The 22696-nt window shown below is 34.6% G+C and overlaps 1 protein-coding gene across 5 annotated transcripts in view; it reads right to left on the bottom strand.

The window, feature by feature from the left end:
- Positions 1-2238: 2238 nt before the first annotated feature.
- LOC120415125 (MOB kinase activator-like 2) overlaps positions 2239-22696 on the bottom strand; it is a 262174-nt gene continuing 241716 nt past the window's right edge. For all 5 annotated transcript variants that reach the window (XM_039576552.2, XM_039576548.2, XM_039576549.2 and 2 more), the window contains 3 exons: positions 21553-21649; positions 11385-11672; positions 2239-7935 (listed from right to left, as the gene is read on the bottom strand). In XM_039576552.2, coding sequence (XP_039432486.1) covers positions 7335-7935; positions 11385-11672; positions 21553-21649 — 986 coding nt within the window. In that variant the 3' untranslated portion in view covers positions 2239-7334. The remainder of the gene's footprint in view (positions 7936-11384; positions 11673-21552; positions 21650-22696) is intronic.

The raw sequence follows: 22696 nt of genomic DNA, 5'->3' as shown, positions 1-22696 counted from the left end.
TTTATTGAAAATTTTCTGATATTAACAAAAAATACGAGTTATTCAAACCTGATCATGACTTATGTTTTTTAAAAAGCCACTTTCTATATGAATAATCACATTCAGGTAGATTGCTGTTTTTAAATTAGATTATTTATCTGGGAATTTAGTGAAAATAAACGTTTTGACTTTATTTTAGACAATTTTGGAAAATTACAATTTCTTCAAAAATTCGATACACTGCCAAACGATTTAAAACCATATTGTCAAGAGATGTCATTTTCAATAACAGAAACATCAGAAAATATTTTGCCCAATTCTGGTTACATGTAGAAAATGAAAAAGAAGATTTTGGTTAGACCGTCACCTTTTTTCCAAAATTCTTCAAAAACACCTATAATTTTGTCGATGATACAAAAATATAGGCTTGGAGATGAAAAATCTCAGGCCAGCTCACAAGCTACATGGATTGGATTGAAAACCGACCAAAAACGGCTGCATTTACAGCAAAGGCTTGCTGCCTTCAAAAAGCTTAACTAAAAAAAAAATTAAAAAAAAACTGTACCAAATATATGCATTTAAAGAGTATGTTGACACTCTGATCAGATTGTAAAACATTGTAATTTAACGTTAAAAAAAAATCCGGGAAAAATCCTTTAGGCTCGGGGAAAAACCTGTGAAATCTTGTGGGTTAGCTGAAAATCAACTCTTTTTGGCATCCACCGAATTTTTTTGTTCGCATAACTATTGAACAACTTAATTTAGCTCTATAATTTTACGGAAACTGTGCGCATTTCGTATGGAACTGCTGAATAATAATTTTAATTTGAATCGACACCATGTACAAATTTGGCATATTATTGAGTTTTTAAAATGAATTTATGTTATTAAACAGTTGGCTACCTTTAAATAATTGAAAAAAAATCTTTTTATTTCTGACTAATGATGGCAAAAACAATTAAAATTTTCCGTGCATCGCGTGTATTTCCATGTGATTAATTTGTATTTGTGTTTTATTCTGTCCTTGAATCATAATGCCCATACAGGTTGTTGTAGGAATCAAGTTTTAGTAAAACTAAAAATATTCAACAATTTTTGGATACACAGATAGAAGAGGGTGAGGAGGATTAGGAGGAGGAGGACACAGGACGCAATAGACAAATATTTCTTCTAAAGGCCACTTTTTTGTCAATCAGCCAAACATTACGCTGCTGCTGCTATTCTGCTTTTATTCTGTTTTTTTTTTAAATGTTATGCAACTTTTTTTTCGCTACATTAAATTTCTGCACTCTCTCACTCGTTCGCAACACTTGTTCAGTCGTTCCTTGCTGCGCTTTCCCAGCATGTTAATTTCGTCTCTTAAGAAAATCAATCAATGTAGATAATTAACACGTTTTACTGTTCAGTTGTCCTTGCTTTTCTTTGTTTTCCGTTTTGCGAGAAAAAAATAATTAAACTCTCTTTCATGTTTGTTTCAGTTATCACATTTAAGTATAGTTCATTCCGTTTTCCTTTTTTTCTTCAGAAGGGAAGGGTAAATTAGATTCAACTTATGTTAACTCTTTCTCTGCTTGCTTCTCTGCTCAGACTCGTTCCAAATTCCGTTCACACGCAATGTTAGCTGATTTGTTCATGTTTTTGTTGTTGTTAGATTTGTTCAACGATTTGTGTGTGTCTAAATTTGCAATTCTCGAGTTTTTTTTGAAAAGGTCCTATAAACAAAATTTTCACTTTTTGCTTTTTGGGTGTTTTTGAATAACCCTGACTCAAGGCGGTTCTAAAAACACCCAAAATGCAAAAATTAAAAATTTTGTTTATAGGACCTTTTCAAAAAAAACTCGAGAATTGATTATTGATATTGTCTCTCATATGTGCACTTTTACAACTGTTTTCTTTTTGTTATTGGTTTTGTTATCTTTTGTTTTCGGATCAAATTATTCAACTGAAAAGTAAAATTTATGATTATGATGTATGGTGATGACGACGAGATGATGATGATGATGATGATGGGGGAGGACACGAAAGCAACCCAAAAGGAGTGTGGTGAACGACGATGATTTGAACGAAACGAAAACTTGGCGAAAATCAAGACTCAATGAGACGACGGGGTGTGCGAATGAGAGGGCAAAACGAACAAAACAGAACCAAGGCTTTGTTGTGATTTTTAGAGAGGTTTTTCCTCTCTCTCTCCTTTCGCTCTCACTGCACTGAAATACTCTAGTTTCTTTCGATTTAATGGCATAGCCAACAACAACAATATATGTTAATATATTTTTTCCTTTATTTTTATTTTTCTTTTTTGTATTAAATATATAGACCTCATGTTCTCTTCTACTTGTTTTTTTTTCTTCTTTTTGTTTTTCTCTTTTAATGTATCAATTGCAGCAACAATTTTCTCTCTTTTTTTCCTTCTTCATTTGTTTTATATTATGCTTTAATTCATTAAGTTTACTATTCTTTCATTAAGATTTCTAGGGTTTGTTTTTTTCTTCTTCTTGCATTTAACTTGTTTGTTCTGCTGTTGCGCGCAAACAGAGCGCGCGCGCGCGCTCGCGGGGGTGCGACTTTTCCTATTAAGGGTTTGCTTATTTGTGTTGTGGTTGTGGTTGGTTTCGCAATAATTCTGACCATTGTTTTACTGTTGTTGTGGTGTGTGTGTGTTGTTTGTGAGTTTTGTGTACGTTCTCTGGTATTGGTTGGAGGGGGAAACTACGCTAACTGAAAGACGCTACCTTACAAAGTTAGAGAAACAGCCAAAAGTGAAAAAATCAGGTGGGAAACAATAGCTAAAAACTAGATCAACAAAGAAAGAAAGGGTTTAAACAGTTAACCAGAAAAGTAAAAGGAAACTAATGAAAAAAGAACACAGTTCTATTACGTTTCGCAAGAGGTTTGGGCTGGGCTAGGCCGGATCTGGTTCATTTCGCCGAATGACGTTTCACCGAATTGCATCAGAATTGATACAACTGTTTTTTACTGTATTTTTTTTTCTCAACATACCGTTTAAAAATTTGCCTAAAATTTATAGAATATATGACAAGAGTACAAATGGACAAATGGTCGAAAAAAAGGATAAAATCTGGAGCAACATTTGAAAGGGGCGGTACGACATTGCTCTTACGGCCTTTCTTCCCATTCAAACACGTGTGATAAAAGGCCCTAAGAGCAATGTCATGTTGCTCCAGCAATGCTTACTCGATGTTCAAATAAATTATTATTTAAAAATTATAAACTGATCATATTGTATTTGAAAGAATAAATAAATCCACAGTATTTTTTTAAGAATTGCAAAAAAATACTAAACTTTGTATGCATATTTTCAATTTTTAAGCACGCAAAAGATCAACCTATAAATTTTCATATTTTTTTAATTAAAGACGCTTCGGATTGCATTAAACCAATATTTTTGAAATTTTAAGGAGACAAGTCCGGGATGTAAATCCAGTAACAGCTCAAATCTTGAGCCAATTCCGGACCTGTCCCGTAAACATTTTATGAAGATTATTTAAACAATCAATGTTTAAGCATCTTTTAGTTTTTATGGTGAGAAATAACGCAAACAGTCAGCCTTTTGAGCGTTGAAGGAAGGCTTATTTATTTGATAAAATCAATCCCATAGATAACTAATTTTACCACAAAGATTCTTCAAAGAACAATCAATAATGAAAGAATCTCGTTTAAGGCTTAATTTTTATATTTTTCCTGAAAATAATTAAAAAAAAAACGAAACAGCACGTTAAATCCTGTTAAAACTCACAAAATTATGTAAAAAATAATGGAGCGTTTGGTACGGCATGTCCACGCATCCTTCTACCCCTGTAGATTCTGTGAAATGTGATCCGTTCATAGAATCCTAAATGCGGTAAACACAACGTAGTAGGGCTGGCCGCTTTAATTTTTGCATTACATTTTCGGGTATTCCGAATTAACTGCAATTAATCATGTTGATAAGGAAAGTAATTGGGGAATAATCTCAACACAAGACTTTCCAGCATGCTTTCATCGGACTGGTTGCGTTTGTGTTAGATTAGATTAAATCAGATTAGACAAAAATTATGAAAAATTATTTTCTAAAAAGGTAAAAAAAATGTTTGTTTTCAAACATATCTCTTTCTCACAGAAACTCTTTTGAACCCCTATATTATTTTTCAAATTACTGATCATGTTTGTTAAAAAACAAAACTTCGAAGAAATTAATCTTGAGCAATCTCATTCTTTTTAATTTTTTTTGAAATGGAAAAGAGATCTCATGTTTGAACAAATGAAAAAAAACAAAATTACGGTTTTTGTTTGCAAGAATGCAAAAATAAAAAAAACAAAAAGGCTGCTCTTGTTAGAAAAAAGGAAATAAATCATAGAAATACATTTTCAAAATTCAATGATTTTTAAACATCTGTTGATAATTAAAAGCGTTTCCAAAAAAATTTCTAAAAATAATTTGACTTGGAACAAATCAAATTATTTTCAGAAACTTTTCTTTGCAAACTTCTTCTTCTTAAACAATTCAAAAACACTATTTTTAATCCCGTTTTAAAATACGAATTTTGTTTCAAAAAATACTTTTTTTATTTTTTTTATTTAACTCACTGAAAATAAAAAACAAAATTGTCATATTTAACCTAATAATTGTTCAAGACGCTGGCCACATTTTGGACATCGCAAAAAATAAAATAAAATGAAAATCAAAATAATAAAAGTAATTTATAACAAGCATTGTAGAACAGTCTTCAAAAACAATATTAAAGAACTGCTCATGTTTGAATGAGTGCAATAACTCTTTGGAATCAAATTGACTAAATCGACCGATTTTAATATTCAGATTTTCGACTTTTGATTTGGCTAAAATTGTTTAGAACCATTCTTAAAAAAGGTGTTTTTCTTTTTAATTCAAAATCCAATTTAAACATATTGCTTTATTTTTTGTTATAATCGAACTGGTATTCTAAATGATTTTCTTTTCTTTTTTTTAATATGAGTTTAAACAAAATATGTTCAATTTCACAAAAAGGCATTTTTTCAATTCCGTCGTGAAACTACTTACTTTTCTAGTCATTCCGAAATGACAAAACGGCCTACTTTTCAGCTCCAAAAATAACAGTGCTGAAATAGTAGTTTATGCAACAAGTTGCAAAAAGAGGATTTTTTCAGCACGAGTCGTACATTTATCCAACGAGGTTCACCGAGTTGGATAAATACGAAGAGTGCTGAAAAAATCAAGTTTCGCAACGAGTTCCATACAACATTTTTTTTGCAATTCCGAAAAACACCTATTGAGTGAAATTTTAAGTCAAATTTTCATGTATTTTGTCAATGAATCGTTTAAATCACAAAAATGTTGAAAAGTGTTACTTTTTGAAACAAGTGCTGAAAAGTTCAACTTTTCAGCATCCTGTTTAGTGCTGAAAAGTAGGACTTTTCAGCATTTATTTTGAAAAGTGTTACTATTCGATTCTGTTGTTTTTGGTTGCTTGCTTTTTCATCGTTTAAGAATGACAGGAAAAGTGAGTAGTTTCACGACGAAATTGCAAAATGTAGTTTATGCAACAAGCTGCAAAAAGAGGATTTTTTCAGCACGAGTCGTACATTTATCCAACGAGGTTCACCGAGTTGGATAAATACGAAGAGTGCTGGCAAAATCAAGTTTTGCAACGAGTTCCATACAACATTTTTTGCAATTCCGAAAAACACTCATTGAGTGAAATTTTAAGTTAAATTTTCATGTATTTTGTCAATAAATCGTTTAAATCAAAAAAATGTTGAAAAGTGATACTTTTCGAAACAAGTGCTGAAAAGTTCAACTTTTCAGCTCCCATTTCAGTGCTGAAAAGTAGAACTTTTCAGCATTTATTTTGAAAAGTGTTGCTATTCGATTCTGTTATTATTGGTACAGAAAAGTAGGCTATTTCATCGTTCAAGAATGATAGGAAAAGTAAGTAGTTTCACGACGGAATTGCAAAAAGTATATTTCAGCATCCATTTGAGTGCTGAAAGATCAACTTTCCGGAATAAAAAAAAATTGGATTCAACTTGTTAAAAAAAAACTTGTGCTGAAAAACTCTTAATTTTGTAACTTGTTGCATTAACTTCTATTAAATTTTTTTAATTGTTTTTTTTTTTTTAAAGTTTGGCCTTTGTCAACAATTTCTTCCCAAAGTACACATTTTCAAATATTCATTTATGAACGGCCAGCTAACCAAAGTTGCAAAATGTAATCTTTGACCACAAGGAAGGCTCCTACAAAGTTTTAGCCGAAGTAAAAATAGAAATAAAATAAATGTCTTGTTTTCAGAGCGAATTGCTCTTCTGTACGGTTATTTCATGTGTCAATTTAAAATTTAATTTGAAAAACTGTTTTCTTTTGCATTTCGACGAAATGACCCCCGGCGAAACGTCCCAACACCCGGACCCCGGACCAAACTCTGCTCAGATTTGCGTTTGCGGAAAGGACGCGTTCAGCACAGAGGAAAAAAGGTTGGGAATATCACGTTTTGTTTTTTATCGTTTCCTGGCTGGCGCTAACGGGGGGACTCTAAACTTCTAGCTCACTCTATTCTTCGCACGCTTTCAGGATTGGTTGGTTCGTTTACATACTACTTTTTTTTGCTTCTTCTAAAACTAATCAAAAGGAAACTTTTTTTTGCTTTCTCGATATTTTTTTGCTTTCTCTTTGCTAGCGCGCGCACTTCTTTCAAGGGAGGAAAATTTGCTTGCGACCGCGCTCTGCAAAAACTAAATAAACAACGATAATAATTATTAATTTAAAAATAATAATAGTAGGTAGTAGTAGTAATAGTAAAACATAGCTACTGAATCACAATTTAATTCTATCAAAAAAATAAACGAAAAAAAAAAACACTTTTTTCATTCTCGCGTGAGTTCACAACACGTTTACTGTCGTCGCTGCGTGTGTGTGTGTGAGGTGAAGGGTTTCGCGGCCACGACGCAGCGTCGTCGCCGGTTCCGGTTCCGGCTCAATTGGAATTGGATTCTACGCCGCCGGACGGAACCAGAGCGCGCGCGCGCTGGCCGCGTCGAACCTGTGTGTGTGTGCTATTGTTACCAGAGTGTTTTTTGCCTAGTGTTTGTTGGTTGTTCTAGCTTGTTACGAGCTCTCCCTTCTTTTGTTCGATTCTTGTAGTACAACTTTGTGTGTCTTCTGCCACCACGATCTTCTCTCCGTTCAGAGGGGCAGCAAGAGGGAAATGGGGAGATGTAGGAGCAGGGGAGGAGGATAAATCACATTTTGGTCAGAGATTGGTTTGGAGCGGTGGCAGCGCTGCCCCACAACACGCAGCCCCGCCCAGCAGGAACACGGTCCCGGCCCCGGCGCCCACACTAGCCGTCCAGCGTATCCACTATGCCGTCGTCTGGGTGTTGCTGCTCTGCTGCTGTGCCGCCGTACTTCCGGCCGCTCCGCTGCTGCTGCTGTACCCAACGCCACACCCAATCATCCCAACACTCCCGGTGCTACTCCCGGTACTGCCCGTTCCCCCGGGACCGCACGTCTGCATCATTTGTTCTTTGTTACTACTAGTAGCGTTACTATGACTATTATTTACACTGCCCGATTCTAGCGGCTGCTTGCAGATCGGTTGCGCCGTCGCATCGCCGTCGATGAACGTGCTGCTATTATTGTTCTCCACCAGCATCATCCGCTCGGTCGCCGCATCTGTCCTCAGCAGGCACGAGTCGGACGCGGTCGTCGAGGTCGCGGAACCGCTGTCGGTCGTCGTCGTCGTTGTGGCCATCGCCGCGCAACTGCTGCTGCTGATGCTGCTGCTGTTGGGCTGCTGCTGCTGGTTGGTGCTCGCGGAGCTTGTGGTGGTTGTGGTGTTGGTGGTGCTCGACGACGACGAGGACGTCGCACCGGAAGGTACTGGATCGTCGGTTAGGCGTAGGGCGATCTCCAGGTCACGCAACACTTCCGTCTCTTTGGGTTCTATAAGGTTGAAACGCCTGGAAGTGGAAAAATGATGGGATTAGAAATGTCTTATCAAATTTTCAAATATCGACGTTAGAAAATGGTGGGTTGTTTGGGTGAGACTTAGAAAACATCAATTTTCCTGGTTTTAAACCTTTGCATGGCAATATCTCAGCAACTAAGGGTCGTATCAACAAAGTTCAAAAAGCAAAATATAGAGAATATTCTCAGCTTTTCAAGAATATTTTTCAAAAGTAGGCAAACATGCGCACTAATTTAAAAAAAAATAGAAAACTGCTGCTGTTATTTAAGTTACCCAAAAAATGGCTATAATTTGAAAACGGAGCACTTCATCAAAATTTCACCGAAGTACTTTTTGATTTCAAATTTGATTTTACATCGAAAAAATGAAGTTGAAAATTTTTTGCGACCAATATTTCGATTTTTTTTTTGAAAAAATCTGTATAGATTCATAAATTTATAACTCGGTCAAAGATTTTTTGCACAACCTGGAAATTTCTAAAAAGTTGGCATTTTATGTCCCCTAAAACATATAAAAAAATAAAATAGTGTTTTTTTTTGCAAATTAAGTTTTAGTGACAAAAAGTTAAATTAAAAATGACAATTTTTTACCGTGTGTCATTTTTTTCAGTGTAGTCCTTATCCAAACCTACATCTTTGAGATTTTTGAATTTTCATACATATTTTTTGTATGGACAGCTGCCAAATTTGTATGGAAAATTATAAGGACAATGGCTTCTTTGGGCATACCGAAGGCACCAAAAAAGTTTCAGCCGGGTTAAAAAATATAAAAAAAATCGAATGACCGAAATCTGAGAGAATTGCTCAGTTGTCAAAAAGCTTAAGGACCATCCATAAATTAAGCGGATTTTTTTTTGAAATCTCAAACCTCCCTTCGCCTCTCGTGGACAATTGTCAACACAAAAAAAAACTTTATTTAACGGAGCGCGGGCTATCGCCACCCCCTCCCCCTAAAGTGTCCTCGTGGTTTATGGTTGGCCTCTAAAGCGCCTTTCTAATGTTGTTCTAGAAATAAAAGTGACGAAGTAACTCTCTATTGTGGATGTGTTTGAAAATGTTTTTAAAATAAACTGCCACAGTGACAAAAATATTGAGCCAAAAAAAAGTTGTTTGGGAAAAATTTTTTAACCTTTTTTTACTGCAGTTTTTTCCGAAAAATGCATTTTTTAAAATTAAATCATATCTCGACATAAAAATTGCATATATATTTTTAACACCGAGCCACGTAGCCCAGTGGTAACGCTTCCACCTCGTAAGCGGTAGATCGGGGTTCAAATCCCGACTCGGACCAATACAACTGGTGATCTTTTCCCTTCTGGAATCGATTGCTTAGTAAAGGGAAGGTAGTGTATCGTCAAAAACTGGACCTTATCACGACACCTTAGGGAGGCGACCTATGGAATGTTAACATTAACCTAAACATGTTAACATTAAGTTGAGAATGGAACTGCCACTGAATCCGCATTGTAAATGCAGGCCCCGATACGCTTCAAGGGTGTTCCCCTCAGGAACTGGGAAAGATTTACTTTTTACTTACTTATATTTTTAACAAATTTGCAATCGAAAAGTACTCAACAGGTTGTTTGATAAAGTGCACCGTGTTCAAGATATAGAAGCTTAACGGTGCACATCAACCAGAGCTTTTGCATCAAGATTTTTGTTACAGATATTTTAGTATTTTTGAAACTACGGGAATTATCGATATATTTTTTTATTCATCCCCTCAAGTACTGTCTACTAAGCGATTTACAACAAAGATTGCCTATTTTTACAATAACATTGTTGCAGGATTGGGTCCGTAAGTTTGTTAATTTTGGGACAAGAAGAAAACAACTTCCTTGGTTGCTGTGCACCCTTAAAGTTTAATCTTAGTTAAAAAAAGGTTTTTTATTTGTTTAAATAGTATCCTTGATTGTCAAATTCTGAAAAATATTTTATCGAAGAGTTCACTAAATTTCCGTTAAAATTTAAGTTTTAAATTTCATTAAAACTTTCCCACATTGTTTATAGACATTATTTAATGGTTCAATTATCATTGTTAAAAAAATGTAACACTAGTAAAATTTTAGGATCTTTTCAAAAAAATATTTTTAAATTTTCAAATCAAAACTAACATTTCAAATGGGCATAATATGGACAGTTATGGGCACTATTTTAAAAATTCGAAAACCTTTAGTGGCCATATCTTGAAAATGGTGAATTTAATCAAAACATCTGGGCAATTCTCTACCAACTCACACGAAATCGGGAAAAGTTGCCCCGACCCCTCTTCGATTTGCGTGAAACTTTGTCCTAAGGGGTAACTTTTGTCCCTGATCACGAATCCGTTTTTTGATATCTCGTGACGGAGGGGCGGTACGACCCCTTCCATTTTTGAACATGCGAAAAAAGAGGTGTTTTTCAATCATTTGCAGCCTGAAACGGTAATGAGATAGAAATTTGGTGTCAAGGGGACTTTTATGTAAAATTAGACGCCAGATTTGATGGCGTACTCAGAATTCCGAAAAAAAAAAGCATATTTTTCTGAATCGTCTTCATCAATACCTTTAACTTTGCCGAAGACACACAATTGTTCAGAAAAATTCTTTCAAAAGTTAAAATTTGTCGAGTATTATTATTATTTGTATCATTCACGTACCATTTTTGTACGGACAGCTTCCAAAAGTGTATGGGTGAACCAATGACACAAAATGACTTATTTGGTCATAGGAAAGAACCCCACAAAGTTTGGGCCGAATAAAAAAATAAAAATGCTCGAAATAGGCTTTTTTGGTTAACATGGTAAAAAAATATGTTTGAGGATAAAATGCACAAAAAAAATTGTCGAAATCGGCTAAAAACTATCCGCAAGTCGTCGCCGTTGTGCTAACCTGTCGCACGTGCGTTTTCGGTCAAATTGAGTTAAGAATGCCATTTTGTGCAGCTTACAATGCCTCACCTTTTGACCTTCACAGATTCCCAAAATTCGATTTCAATCCTGAGATATTCAATAAAAACCGAAAAAAAAACTCCGTGCATTATTGTCACTTTTCATATAAAAGAAGTTTCAATCATTTCGTGCTATCTTGTCACTCCCTGAAAATTGATGTAAATGCGACAACTGGCCAAACGGATTCCAGGTCAGAACGCGTTTGACGCACGTACAAGTTAGGCTGCCGTAAACATTTGTAATTATAACTCGGGACTTCAGCAACCAACTTCAACCAAACTTTGGGACAATGCACAGAATGGTCAGCCAAACAAAACGTGTTTGTTATTGTTTATAGTGCGTGCTCTAGTTTTTGTTTATTCAAGGTCAAACATTGCAACGCGTTTTTTTCTCGGAACGCCGAAATGGCGGGTGCGACAAGATAGCACGACGACGTCGTAGTGTTATCGATAGTAATGTATGTAGGAACGATTTGTACTTAAATTTTATTTTCATAAAGGATCTTGATCTTACCTGTGCAGCGCGGTCAGATGGGCGAAGGTGAGGTTGAGGTGCGCGTGCAGCCCGAGCAGGGCGACCTCGCGGAAGTGGGCCGCGTACAGGTGCGCGATCACATGGAACAGTAAACGTAAAATTTTTCTAGCAATACTCTCGAACGAACTAGGAAACTCATTGGCATATTTGGTGGGGAATATCGACTCGTCGCTGACCGTCTTCTGGGTGAACGTCATCACGTAGTCGATGTACTGGGGGGCGGCGACGCGCGTCTTCTTGCCCTTCTCGTCGAACCACAGATACATTCTGGAAATAGATGAGAACAAAGTTGCGATTAGATTTTATGCCGACAATTCAAATTTTGCAAATTTCGACACCCTTCCTCCCAGGCTTAGCCTAATTGCTAAGCTATTATGCGTATATATTTTCAAATAAGGCTTTGTTCAGTTTAGTTTAGTCTTGAAAAAGGGGGGCGTATTAAGACATCATCAAGACAAAGTGCTACTCGAGTTGATCCCCGACAAAAGAGAGCAAGTGGATTATTTGGACACCATCTTTGGGAGGGTGGTTTTTATCAAAATGGGGGTTTTGGCTTTGTGTTGACTTTGGAGAATAAAGGTCTGGACAGCGATGATGATGTCAACTCTACACACTGACACTGGAAGAAGTCAAAAACAAGAAGTCGTAAATTTGATTTAGAGGAGTAATTTGAGTGTTTTTATTATTTTAATCGATTTTCGAAGCCAGAAGACAGTTCACAAATTATTCAATTTCCAATAATCAATTCCACAAACATGGCTCGAAAATGTTCTAACCTCCTCGCTCGCTCCGCCCATTACAGTCCTCAAAGGCTAGTCCGCATCAACCGCACCGCTAACATTCTGTAAAGGGCACTAAAAATCTCCGCGTCCAATAAGTCGCGTTTTACGAGCATGCCACTCATCACATAAACTATAAAGCAGCCAGCAATATACTAACGGTAGGTACTCTCTGCACAAAGCCACCCCAAACGCGCTGTATGAAATGCCAAATATGAGTCATCATATTTCTGCACCACTTCAACCCGCCAACCGAACCGAAAGCCACGTGATCGTTCAGTTGCACAATTAAATCGAACCGTTTCGCCTTACTGGTTCTCCGTCGACTTTCTCGACGCGGTCTACGACTTTGTTCGCGAAAGAGAAAAAAAAACGAATAAAATTAATGCAATTTCTCGCGATTAATATGGAAATCCTTAATAAATTTTTCATGACTCACGACGATTCACGGTGGTGGTGGCGATGGTGGAGCGCAAAAGAAGGCAACTGTTAAGTGTCTTTTGGCACGCAGGGGGAGGAGGTTTGGTTGAGGGTGGAAGTAGAGTTGAAGTAGGATTAAGCTTAAGCCTATCATAGGTCTTCGTCAGGTAATGCGGTTCAGAAGATTTATGGCACTGTTGGCATTATCAAGAGCAAACGTAATTAAATTAGAAAATATTGATCCAAATTGTAATTAAAAGTTTTAAAAAATCTACCTTTATTCAATTTCAATTCAATTTGTTTTATTAGTAAATAATCAGTTTATAATTGTCGTAACGTAATAGAATTTTGCAGTTCCTTTCAACTATGATTTGTACTATAGTTCATATTTTGATTAATTGGATGATTAAAAAAATGTAAAACACCTTCTAGTTTTGCTAAGGAAAAGTATAGAAATAGAAAAGCTTAAAACTAAATTGCAGTATAAATCTACCTTTTTGCAATTCCGTCGTGGAACTACTTACTTTTCCTGTCATTCTTGAACGACGAAAAAGCCTACTTTTCTGTACCAAAAATAACAGAATCGAATAGCAACACTTTTCACAATAAATGCTGAAAAGTTCTACTTTTCAGCACTGAAATGGGTGCTGAAAAGATGAACTTTTCAGCACTTGTTTCAAAAAGCAACACTTTTCAACATTTTTTAGATTTAATTGTTTTATTGACAAAATACATGAAAATTTTACTTAAAATTTCACTCAATGGGTGTTTTTCGGAATTGCAAAAAATGTTGTATGGAACTCGTTGCAAAACTTGATTTTTTCAGCACTCTTCGTATTTATCCAACTCGGTGAACCTCGTTGGATAAATGTACGACTCGTGCTGAAAAAATCCTCTTTTTGCAACTTGTTGCATTAACTACTATTCTATGTATCTTTTTTAAATGAAATTTTATTCGAACAAGAGTGGATTAACAAAATAACACTGACTTCTTGATGTGAGAAAAGAATGGAGAAACATTTTGAAAGTATGAACTATTATACCTATTCTCAAGCTTCAGGAAACTTTTCACATAAATCTAAGCATACAGCACAGCTGAATTACCCAACTAGCTTCTAATACTGCGCGGTTGTGTAGTGGCTTGTTGTTGGGGAATTTGCTAAAAAGTGTTAGCTTTTAAAATGCTTATGCACCCTTTTCAAATGTAGCACCAGACTGATTTATTTCAAATCGGTTGATTATAAAAAAAATATATTAATAAAATCCAATTTTTGCGTCATGTAATAAAAGTACGCTCCCTAATGTAGTGAAAATCGATACAAAACGACATCGTTTGATATTTTAAATTACAATTAATCAAATTTTAGGAAAACAGTTTTTTTCACAATTTAAGGTATTAGTGAAAGTTTGAGTATTTTTCTTGGTAATGAAAATCATTGCAAAATTACGCATTACAGTCCTGACTCGATTATCCGAAGGCCTCGGAAAAATTTCACTTCAAATAATCGAATCACGAAATTTTTGGTTGTCGAGCACTAGCGTGCACAGGGTGGGGCAACATGGGGCAACTGCCCCACCATCCTCAGAAATTTGTTCTAAATTTGGTCAGGGGCTGTCCACAAATGACGTATTTTTCAAAACGTCCATATTATTGCCCCACCTTCCGCAAAGAGTGTGTTGTCGAGCTTAAGTTTGTCCCATAAACTATATTTAAAATGATTTAGAATTTACAAATCCAAGATAGCGGCCAAACAAGCTGCGCTGAAATGGACGAGAAAATGATAGACACTGAAAAAATGATGGTAATATTACAAATGGGAATGGTCACAGAATTTGTGTCAAAAAATGTGTAACTTTACATAAAGAACTGTTGACATATACATCAGTTTCTTTTTGAATTTAACATGTTTACACATTTTTGCCTTCCTCACCTGAGGCAAGTTCTGAACAAATGTCTGTGGGGATGTGTGTTAGATATGATTTTTTTTCCACACGATTATCTCAGAACTGGCTGAACCGATTTTGGCCGGATCCGCCTTATTCTGTTCGTTTTGGGGTCCCCTAAGACCCTATTAAATTTTATTCTGTTTAGTGAAGTACTTTTAAAGTTATGCCAAGAAAAAGTTTTTTGTAGCTACAAAAAAGGGTGATTTTTGCATAACCTAAAAGCGGGGGATTGGCAGCCACACCCCCTTGTATGCGTATCGCCCGGTTGCCACATTGCTTAAGCAGTGTCTGCGTCTGTTCTGGAAAACTTCTGTATTATTTATGTTGCTGCATCATTTTGTCTCGACAAAGATTTACACGAACTTTCTACTGAAATATATAACTTATGAGACTTTTCTCCTTTATTTTGGAGAGTTGGTAAAAAAAAGAATTGAAAATTGCTGTTCAAGTAAAATCGATAATTATAAAAAAAACAAAATACAAAAAAAAAATAAAAAAAAAACTCTTAAATTAATTTGTAAATAAAACCTAAAACAACATGAATGCGAGGAAGGCACCAACCACCTTAAGGTGGATTAATTAACGTTTTTTTTTTATATAAAATTACTCAAAAAAGAGATAAAATCTGGAGTTTTTCTCTCTATCTTTGAACTTTGCTCTCTCCCTGCTTGCGTCTCGGCTCGCGCGCTTTTATGTCGACTGTGCAAAAGCTTTCATGCACACCCTGAACTACCACATTCATACCGTCCAGCGTGTACAAATAGGGGGGTCTTTCTGTGTATTTTTGGATGCGTTGTATGGGAACTCGTGCATGGAGAAATACGAACAGGTTGGCGGCTGCTTGGGAGAATTTTCAGTGCGCGTTAGATTTTCATTGAGAGCTTTATGGATACGAATGCGCTTGGCTGTTCCATGATTCTAAGACGATTTGGCGTGTTCGCTCAAATATTTTTGTAAAACTTTTTTAATTGTTATAAATAGTAGAACGGCATGTTGCTTCCAAAAAGCGTTTTTAACTGAAATAAAGTAATAAATAGCTCAGTTAAAAGTGAGCAAGCAAGTTCATCGACAGATTTGCAAAATAATTTGGAAGAAAATAGAACAAAATCTTTAACCTACCAAGCATACAATAATTTCCTTTACATGTTGTTTGTCCAAAAACAAAAATCAAAATAAAGCTGTCGTAATAATGTGTACTTGGTTTGAATTCTTGAGTTTTGATCGTTTAAATTTTTTTGGGAAAATTTTATAAAGTGATGTTTTTTATTTTATTTTTTGTAGATTTTCATAATTTTCATCGATATTAATTTTTTCCCTCTAGTTTTTTAGGAAAATTTTGAAGAGAAACGTAAAATACAATTGGAATGGTCAACATCCGGAATGTTTGCTTAGTGAGAATTGAGAATAATGATTTTTTTTGCTCTAATCTAATCCAATGGAACATAAGAGAAGTCATTCTAAAGAAAACTCCAGGGAAAAACTTGTGGTTGGATTACGCCTCAAGTTTTGATTTAGTTTTTTTTTTATTTACAAAACAAGCTAATTATAGAAAACTACAATGTAAAAAGCATTTCAATTTTATACTTCTTGAACAATAATATTTGCTATATTTTGAAAGAGTTACTATTTCAATAAAAATCATGTGATCAACAGCTCTCACAAAAAAATTGCTAATCATCTAATTTTTTTTATTATGTATAAAAGATATTTTTTAAATATGATTGAGCTAAAAAACTTGAAAATTACTAAAAAGATTGTTTGAACAGGTAAACATTTTGGCCACGCGTCGCCTTTGTCAACCATCGACCTTTTAATCCTTCAAAAATTAACCTTTTTATGTGGAACTAATGTTGAAAAATTTGTTCATTGGTCATTGAGAAAGAACTAAGAAGTCCCAAAAATTCAGCCAAATAAAATTAAACAATAATAATTACTAGGGTTAGTGAAATTTCACGATTTCGCGGACAGCGTGAAATCCGCGAAATTTGGCTTTTTCCGCGAAATCCCGTGAAATTTTATGTTAGTGTGGATTTGTAAAAATATTTCTTAAAATAATTTATCAGACTCAAATAGGAATAAAAATAATGTTATGAATTACTGAAGGATTAAGCAAATGAATACCCTGGTTCAATTACTAATACAGGGTTAGTGATTTTTGACGATTTCGTTGACGGCGAGAAATTCGTGAAATTTATCAATTTCCTCAAATCATTTTTTTAAATAACAACATAATAATTATATCATCCATAAAGACTGTTTAAGTAAATTTTATTAGTTTTCAATTGAAAAGCATGATATGTACCATTTGAAAAATTGTTCAGTTGCTTTTAGAAACTAACTAAATTTAGTAATATCTTCGTTCGCTGCAATAAAAATTTACTGCTATGTTATTTGAAACAAAAAAAAAAAAATAAAATAAATAAACATGAAGAGTATTTCTTTAAAACTTTTAAAAATGTTTCAGATTTTTTCTGAGTCCTAACGATATTTGCTTATTTGGGTGGATGATTCCCGTGAAAGTTAAAAAATACTACTTTTTATGTTTTCTGTTCTCATTTTCAATAAAAATGTTGAATTTGTTACAGATTACATTATTTTTGCCTTTTGATTTTAAAATTAGTTTTCAATTGAAAAGCTTGATATGTACCATTAGGGTGTAATATCCAAATCGATTTTCCAGCACAGCACTTTTTCAGTTCCTTTTGGGGTCCTAAACAACTCCCCAAAGTTTGGGACCGATTGGTTTAGTCCTCACTTTGCGCAAAGCAATTCAATTTTCCATATAAATTTGTATGGGGAAAACCATTTTTTTGGATTTTGATATTTAACAATTCGACGTTTCAAGCTATATCAAAACCGGACTCATATTTGGATGCCCTGGAAGGTGCTCTACAACTTTGCCGAAGAGAGTATGGTGCTAACTTGATCCTGAAAGAAGATATAGCGTCCTCAAAACTCGTCTAAAACGTGATTTTCGAGCAAAAAACACGTTTTAGACGAGTTTTGAACACGCTGTATCTTTTTTTAGGGGCAAGCTAGCACCATACTCTCTTCGGGAAAGTTGTAGAGCACATTTCAGAACATCCGAATATAAGTCTAGTTTTGATATAGCATAAAACGTGGATTTAATAAATATCAAAATCCAAAAAAATGGTTTTCCCCATACAAATTTATATGGAAAATTGAGTCGCTTTGCGCAAAGTGAGGACTAAACCAATCGGTCCCAAACTTTGGGGAGTTGTTTAAGACCCCAAAAGGAAATGAAAAAGTGCTGTGCTCACTAAATTTGGACAACTTTATTTTTTTCCATACAACCATATTACACCCTAATGTACCATTCGAAAATTGTTCAGTTGCTTTTAGAAACTAACTAAATTTAGTAATATCTTCGTTCGCTGCAATAAAAAATTTACTGCTATGTTATTTTAAACAAAAAAAAAATAATAATTAAGAGTATTTCTTTAAAACTTTTAAAAATATTTCAGATTTTTTCTGAGTCCTAACGATATTTGCTTATTTGGGTGGATGATTCCCGTGAAAGTCAAAAAAAAAATACTACTTTTTATGTTTTCTGTTCTCATTTTCAATAATAATGTTGAATTTGTTACAGATTACATTATTTTTGCCTTTTGATTTAAAAATTAGTTTTTGATAAGTGAGATGAAAACTTTAAAAAATATTTTTTATGTGCTAAACTGTCTTTCTACGAATACTTGTCCCATGTCATTTTTGGACGATTCTGACTTTTTATCATTTTTAAGCTTAATTTTACGTATATTTTCAGAAAAACACATAAAATCTAATACTTTGTTCAGAAAATCTTTGAAAACAACACCAACTCTGTTTGTCCCATCGTTGAACTTCTACGCATAAATGTCCCACCAAGTATTTTTTATCACGAAATCATGAGTTTTAAGAAGCATTTCATCTTGTGTACCTGTTTAGCTGTAAGAGGATTACAAATAAGGGTGATAAAATGTTAACCGGGATGATTAGGGACATACATACAGGGCGAATGGGGACCCACAGGACAATTATGCGTAGAAACACAGAAATCGATCGAAAAATTTCAATCGCGTTTTTCTCAGTTGCCCTTTTTTGAACATGGGACAATTATGCGTAGAACGACAGTAAATGTCGCCGAAAATTCAAATTATTTTACTCTTTTTGGCTGGACAGGATTGTTAAATCTTGCTTTGATATGAAATTTAATAAAATGTAAAATGATAAAACAGAAGCAAATGCGCGAAAAAAAAATTAGCAGTGAAGCAGTTCTGTAAATGAGCATACGCATGCCCTACATTTTGATTCAAAAAATATATTGAGCTCATCCATAAAACAGGTTGAAACTTTTTTGAAAATTTGGAGGATTTTTTTGTCACCTTCAAATTTAGTGTAGATTTTTTAGTTTATCGAAGAATAACATATAATTACGTAAAAAAGTAGTTTTCGTGATTTAAACATAAGATTTTCAGAGTTATTTTAACTTTTTTCACGTTCCGCGAAATTTGCGTGAAATTCGGTGTTTTGAAATTGAGGTCCCCGAGAAATTTGCAATTTTCGAGCGTGAAAAATCACTAAGCCTAATAATTACCCAGCAAAAAAAGTTGAATCCAGCTGCGTGTAAAAGGCTTGGGTGTCAAATAAATGTTGCATTATTTTATGCAATTTTATGTAATATTACACTCTGACATATGCAGCCCATCAGTATGGGAAACCTACTTGACCGAAATGTCAAGTTCATATATGAGCAATTCTCTCAGATTTCGGTCATTCGATTTTTTTTATTTTTTTAATCAGGCTGAAACTTTTTTGGTGCCTTCGGTATGCCCAAAGAAGCCATTTTGCATCATTAGTTTGTCCATATAATTCACCATACAAATTTGGCATCTGTCCATACAAAAATGATGCATGAAAATTAAAAAATCTGTATCTTTTGAACAAATTTTTTGATCGATTTGGTATCTTCGGCAAAGTTGTAGGTACGGAAAAGGACTACACTGAAGAAAAAAATGATACACGGTAAAAAAATGGTAATAATTTAGCTTTTTGTCACTAAAACTTGATTTGCAAAAAAACACTTTTTTATTTTTTTTGTTGGTATGTTTTAGAGGACATCAAATGCCAACTTTTCAGAAATTTCCAGGTTGTGCAAAAAACCTTTGACCGAGTTATGAATGCTTTAATGGTCGCAAAAAATTTTCGTTTTTCGATGTAAAATCAGTGAAATTTTGATAAAGTGCACCATTTTCAAGTTATAGCCATTTTAAGGTAACTTTTTTGAAAATAGTCGCAGTTTTTCATTTTTTTTTAAATTAGTGCACAAATATTTTTGAAATTGTCTATATTTTGCTTTTTGAACTATGTTGATACGACCCTTAGTTGCTGAGATATTGCCATGCAAAGGATAAAAAACAGGAAAATTGATGTTTTCTAAGTCTCACCCAAACAACCCACCATTTTCTAACGTCGATATCTCAGGAACTAATGGTCCGACTTGCAATATTAAATTATGAAACATTCGAGAAATTTTCCGGTCTTTTCGAAAACAATATTTTCAAAATTTTCAAATCAAGGCTTACATTTCAAAAGGGCGTAAAATTGAATGTATGGCCCTATTGAAAGTTTGCATTTGATGTCCCCTAAAACATCAAAAATTAAAAAAAATAAAAATAGAGTTTGTTTTTGCAAATCAAGTTTTAGTGACAAAAAGTTAAAAAAATCATACATTTTTTTACCGTGTATCATTTTTTTCAGTGCAGTCCTTATCCAAACCTACAATTTTGCTGAAGACACCAAATCGATCAAGAAATACCTTCAAAAGATACAGATTTTTTTAACTTTCATGCATCATATTTGTATTGACAGCTACCAAATTTGTATGGAAAATTATTTGGACAAACTAATGATGCAAAATGGCTTCTTTGGGCACACCGAAAGCACCAAAAAAGTTTCAGTCAGATTAAAAAAATACAAAAATTAAAATAAGAAAAAAAGATTGATTTCGTTGCTCATATGCGTTTATCCTTTCCATTCTTCATCGGTCTGATGGCCGAGCGGGCTAAGGCGCCAGTCTTTACTGTTGGTGCTGGGTCTGAATCTTGTTTGTTGCATTGTGTTGTGTTTACAAAAATTCTACATGCAGTGTGTAATATTGTGAGTGTATGTTTTTTTCGCAATAGTTATTTGCATGCTTTTGCATCGGATTTTTTGCTGTGATCCAAATAAGTGCTCATTCTTTGAAGTATAGCTCTATATGGAATATTTGCTGATTTTTGCTAAAAAATATATACTTTTTTGCACCTAAAATATACTTCCTTTCAAATGGAAAGAGGGCGTTCTTAAGGTGCTACAATGCGTGCGTGACTGGAAAAAATAACCGCACTCATAACAAGCACCTGCTTGACCGCCAAAAGGGGCCTACTACGACCACGATCACATGACAAATCAAGAAACGATAGGCCCACGGTCACATGCTACTGACTACTAACCCAGGCTCTAATCGTCTGACTCCACACACACCACCTTTGTGAATGGGCAATTCTTTCGCTAATTTTATGCAACCATAAATCTGGACAAAGAAATGGAAAAATTACGCGCCGGTAGTCGCTAGTGAACACCGCGGAAAATGGTCACACAGAATAATCGTTCACACTAAAAACCTTGAACTTTGCAGTGCGATGCAAAAACACTGATGGAAATTTGCACGTCAGCTTTAGTCAGTTTGTTTCTTTAATTGTAGCTCAACAATTACAAGGGACTGCTTATAATTCAATGCGGTTTTGTCGCCTTAAGTGTATGAAAACCTCTCCCTTCTCGCAGCAATGTGACACCGAGGATTTTCAGCGCGAGATAAACAAAAAGCCCAGCCTTGATTACCTATTCATTGGATTGTGATTGTGTCGTGACAGACAAACAACTGCGCGGACCGGCAGCTGAGGTTGATTTATGGGCAGGGGTTTACACCCTCTCACTACTGGGTTGATGCTAATTCGACTTACCTAGTTCCTGGTCCGGTCATGTCTGGACAGCCGGATGTGGTGCAGAATTCGCTAATCGTTCCGTACACTAGGTTGACGTGCTCGAAGAGCGCCAAGGCTGCAAAAAATGGGAGAGAAGAAGAAAGGGAGATAACTTTTAGAATAGGTCAAAACAATCACAGGGAAATTAAATGTTTTCAACCAATTTGATAGATTTTCACTATGTCTAAAAAAAATCCCTTTACTGTGAAAAAGTCGGAGAGAAGTCATTTAATGAAGAATTTTGTTTACTTTTCGAGTCAGCAGTAGATTTCGCCGTGCGTGTTATTTTTGTAATTTGAAGATACAGCCCAGACTCGATTATCAGAAGCATTGATTATCCAAATTTCGATTATCCGAAGGATTGTATCGGCCTTCGGATAATCGAATCACGAACAAAAAGTTTTTAGTTTATTTCCTTGTTTTTAAAATCAAATTAGAGTTCTGCGACCCCATTTAGTCAAATTTGACTAGTTAATTGCCCATTAAATAACAAAATGCATTTTTTCAATATTTCGTCACCGCCATATTGGCCGCCATCTTGAATTTAAAAAATGTAGGTCATATTCAAGCTCAACAATAAAAAATTGGACAGCGAAAACAATTTTTTTTCGTGATTCGATTATCCGAAGTGATTTTTTTCCGAGGCATTCGGATAATCGAGTCTGAACTGTAGTTCGTCAAGATATGTAAAATATGACTAAAGAAGGCATCTTTTGAAGAGTTTAGAATAGTACAAAATCTTATATTAAAGATACAAAATCTTGTATTAAAGATGACACCCATTTTGTATGACCAGTCCCCAAGGTTGTATAGAAAAAATAATGATGCAGAATGACTTCTTTTGACATAAAAGACTTTTCACATGCATGGACAATGTTTCATCCAATGCAAAAAATTAAAATTCAAAAATAGATTGGGCAAATTTGTAGGTTCAATTAGGACATTTCAGAAAAAAAGATACACGGAAAAATCCTTTTCTTTTTTAATTTAACTTTTTATTATTAAAAATCGAATTCTCGAAATATTTTTTTTATTTTCTAAATTATTTTTTTTATTTTCTAAATTATTTTTTATATTTTAAGGTACTAAAAAAGAAATCTTTTGAGCCAAAGAGAGTGATGGT

This window comes from Culex pipiens, chromosome 2, assembly GCF_016801865.2.
Source record: "Culex pipiens pallens isolate TS chromosome 2, TS_CPP_V2, whole genome shotgun sequence".
Classification (NCBI taxonomy): domain Eukaryota; kingdom Metazoa; phylum Arthropoda; class Insecta; order Diptera; family Culicidae; genus Culex; species Culex pipiens.
Note: the sequence above shows the minus strand (reverse complement) of the source record. Positions and strands in the feature narration are given on the sequence as shown.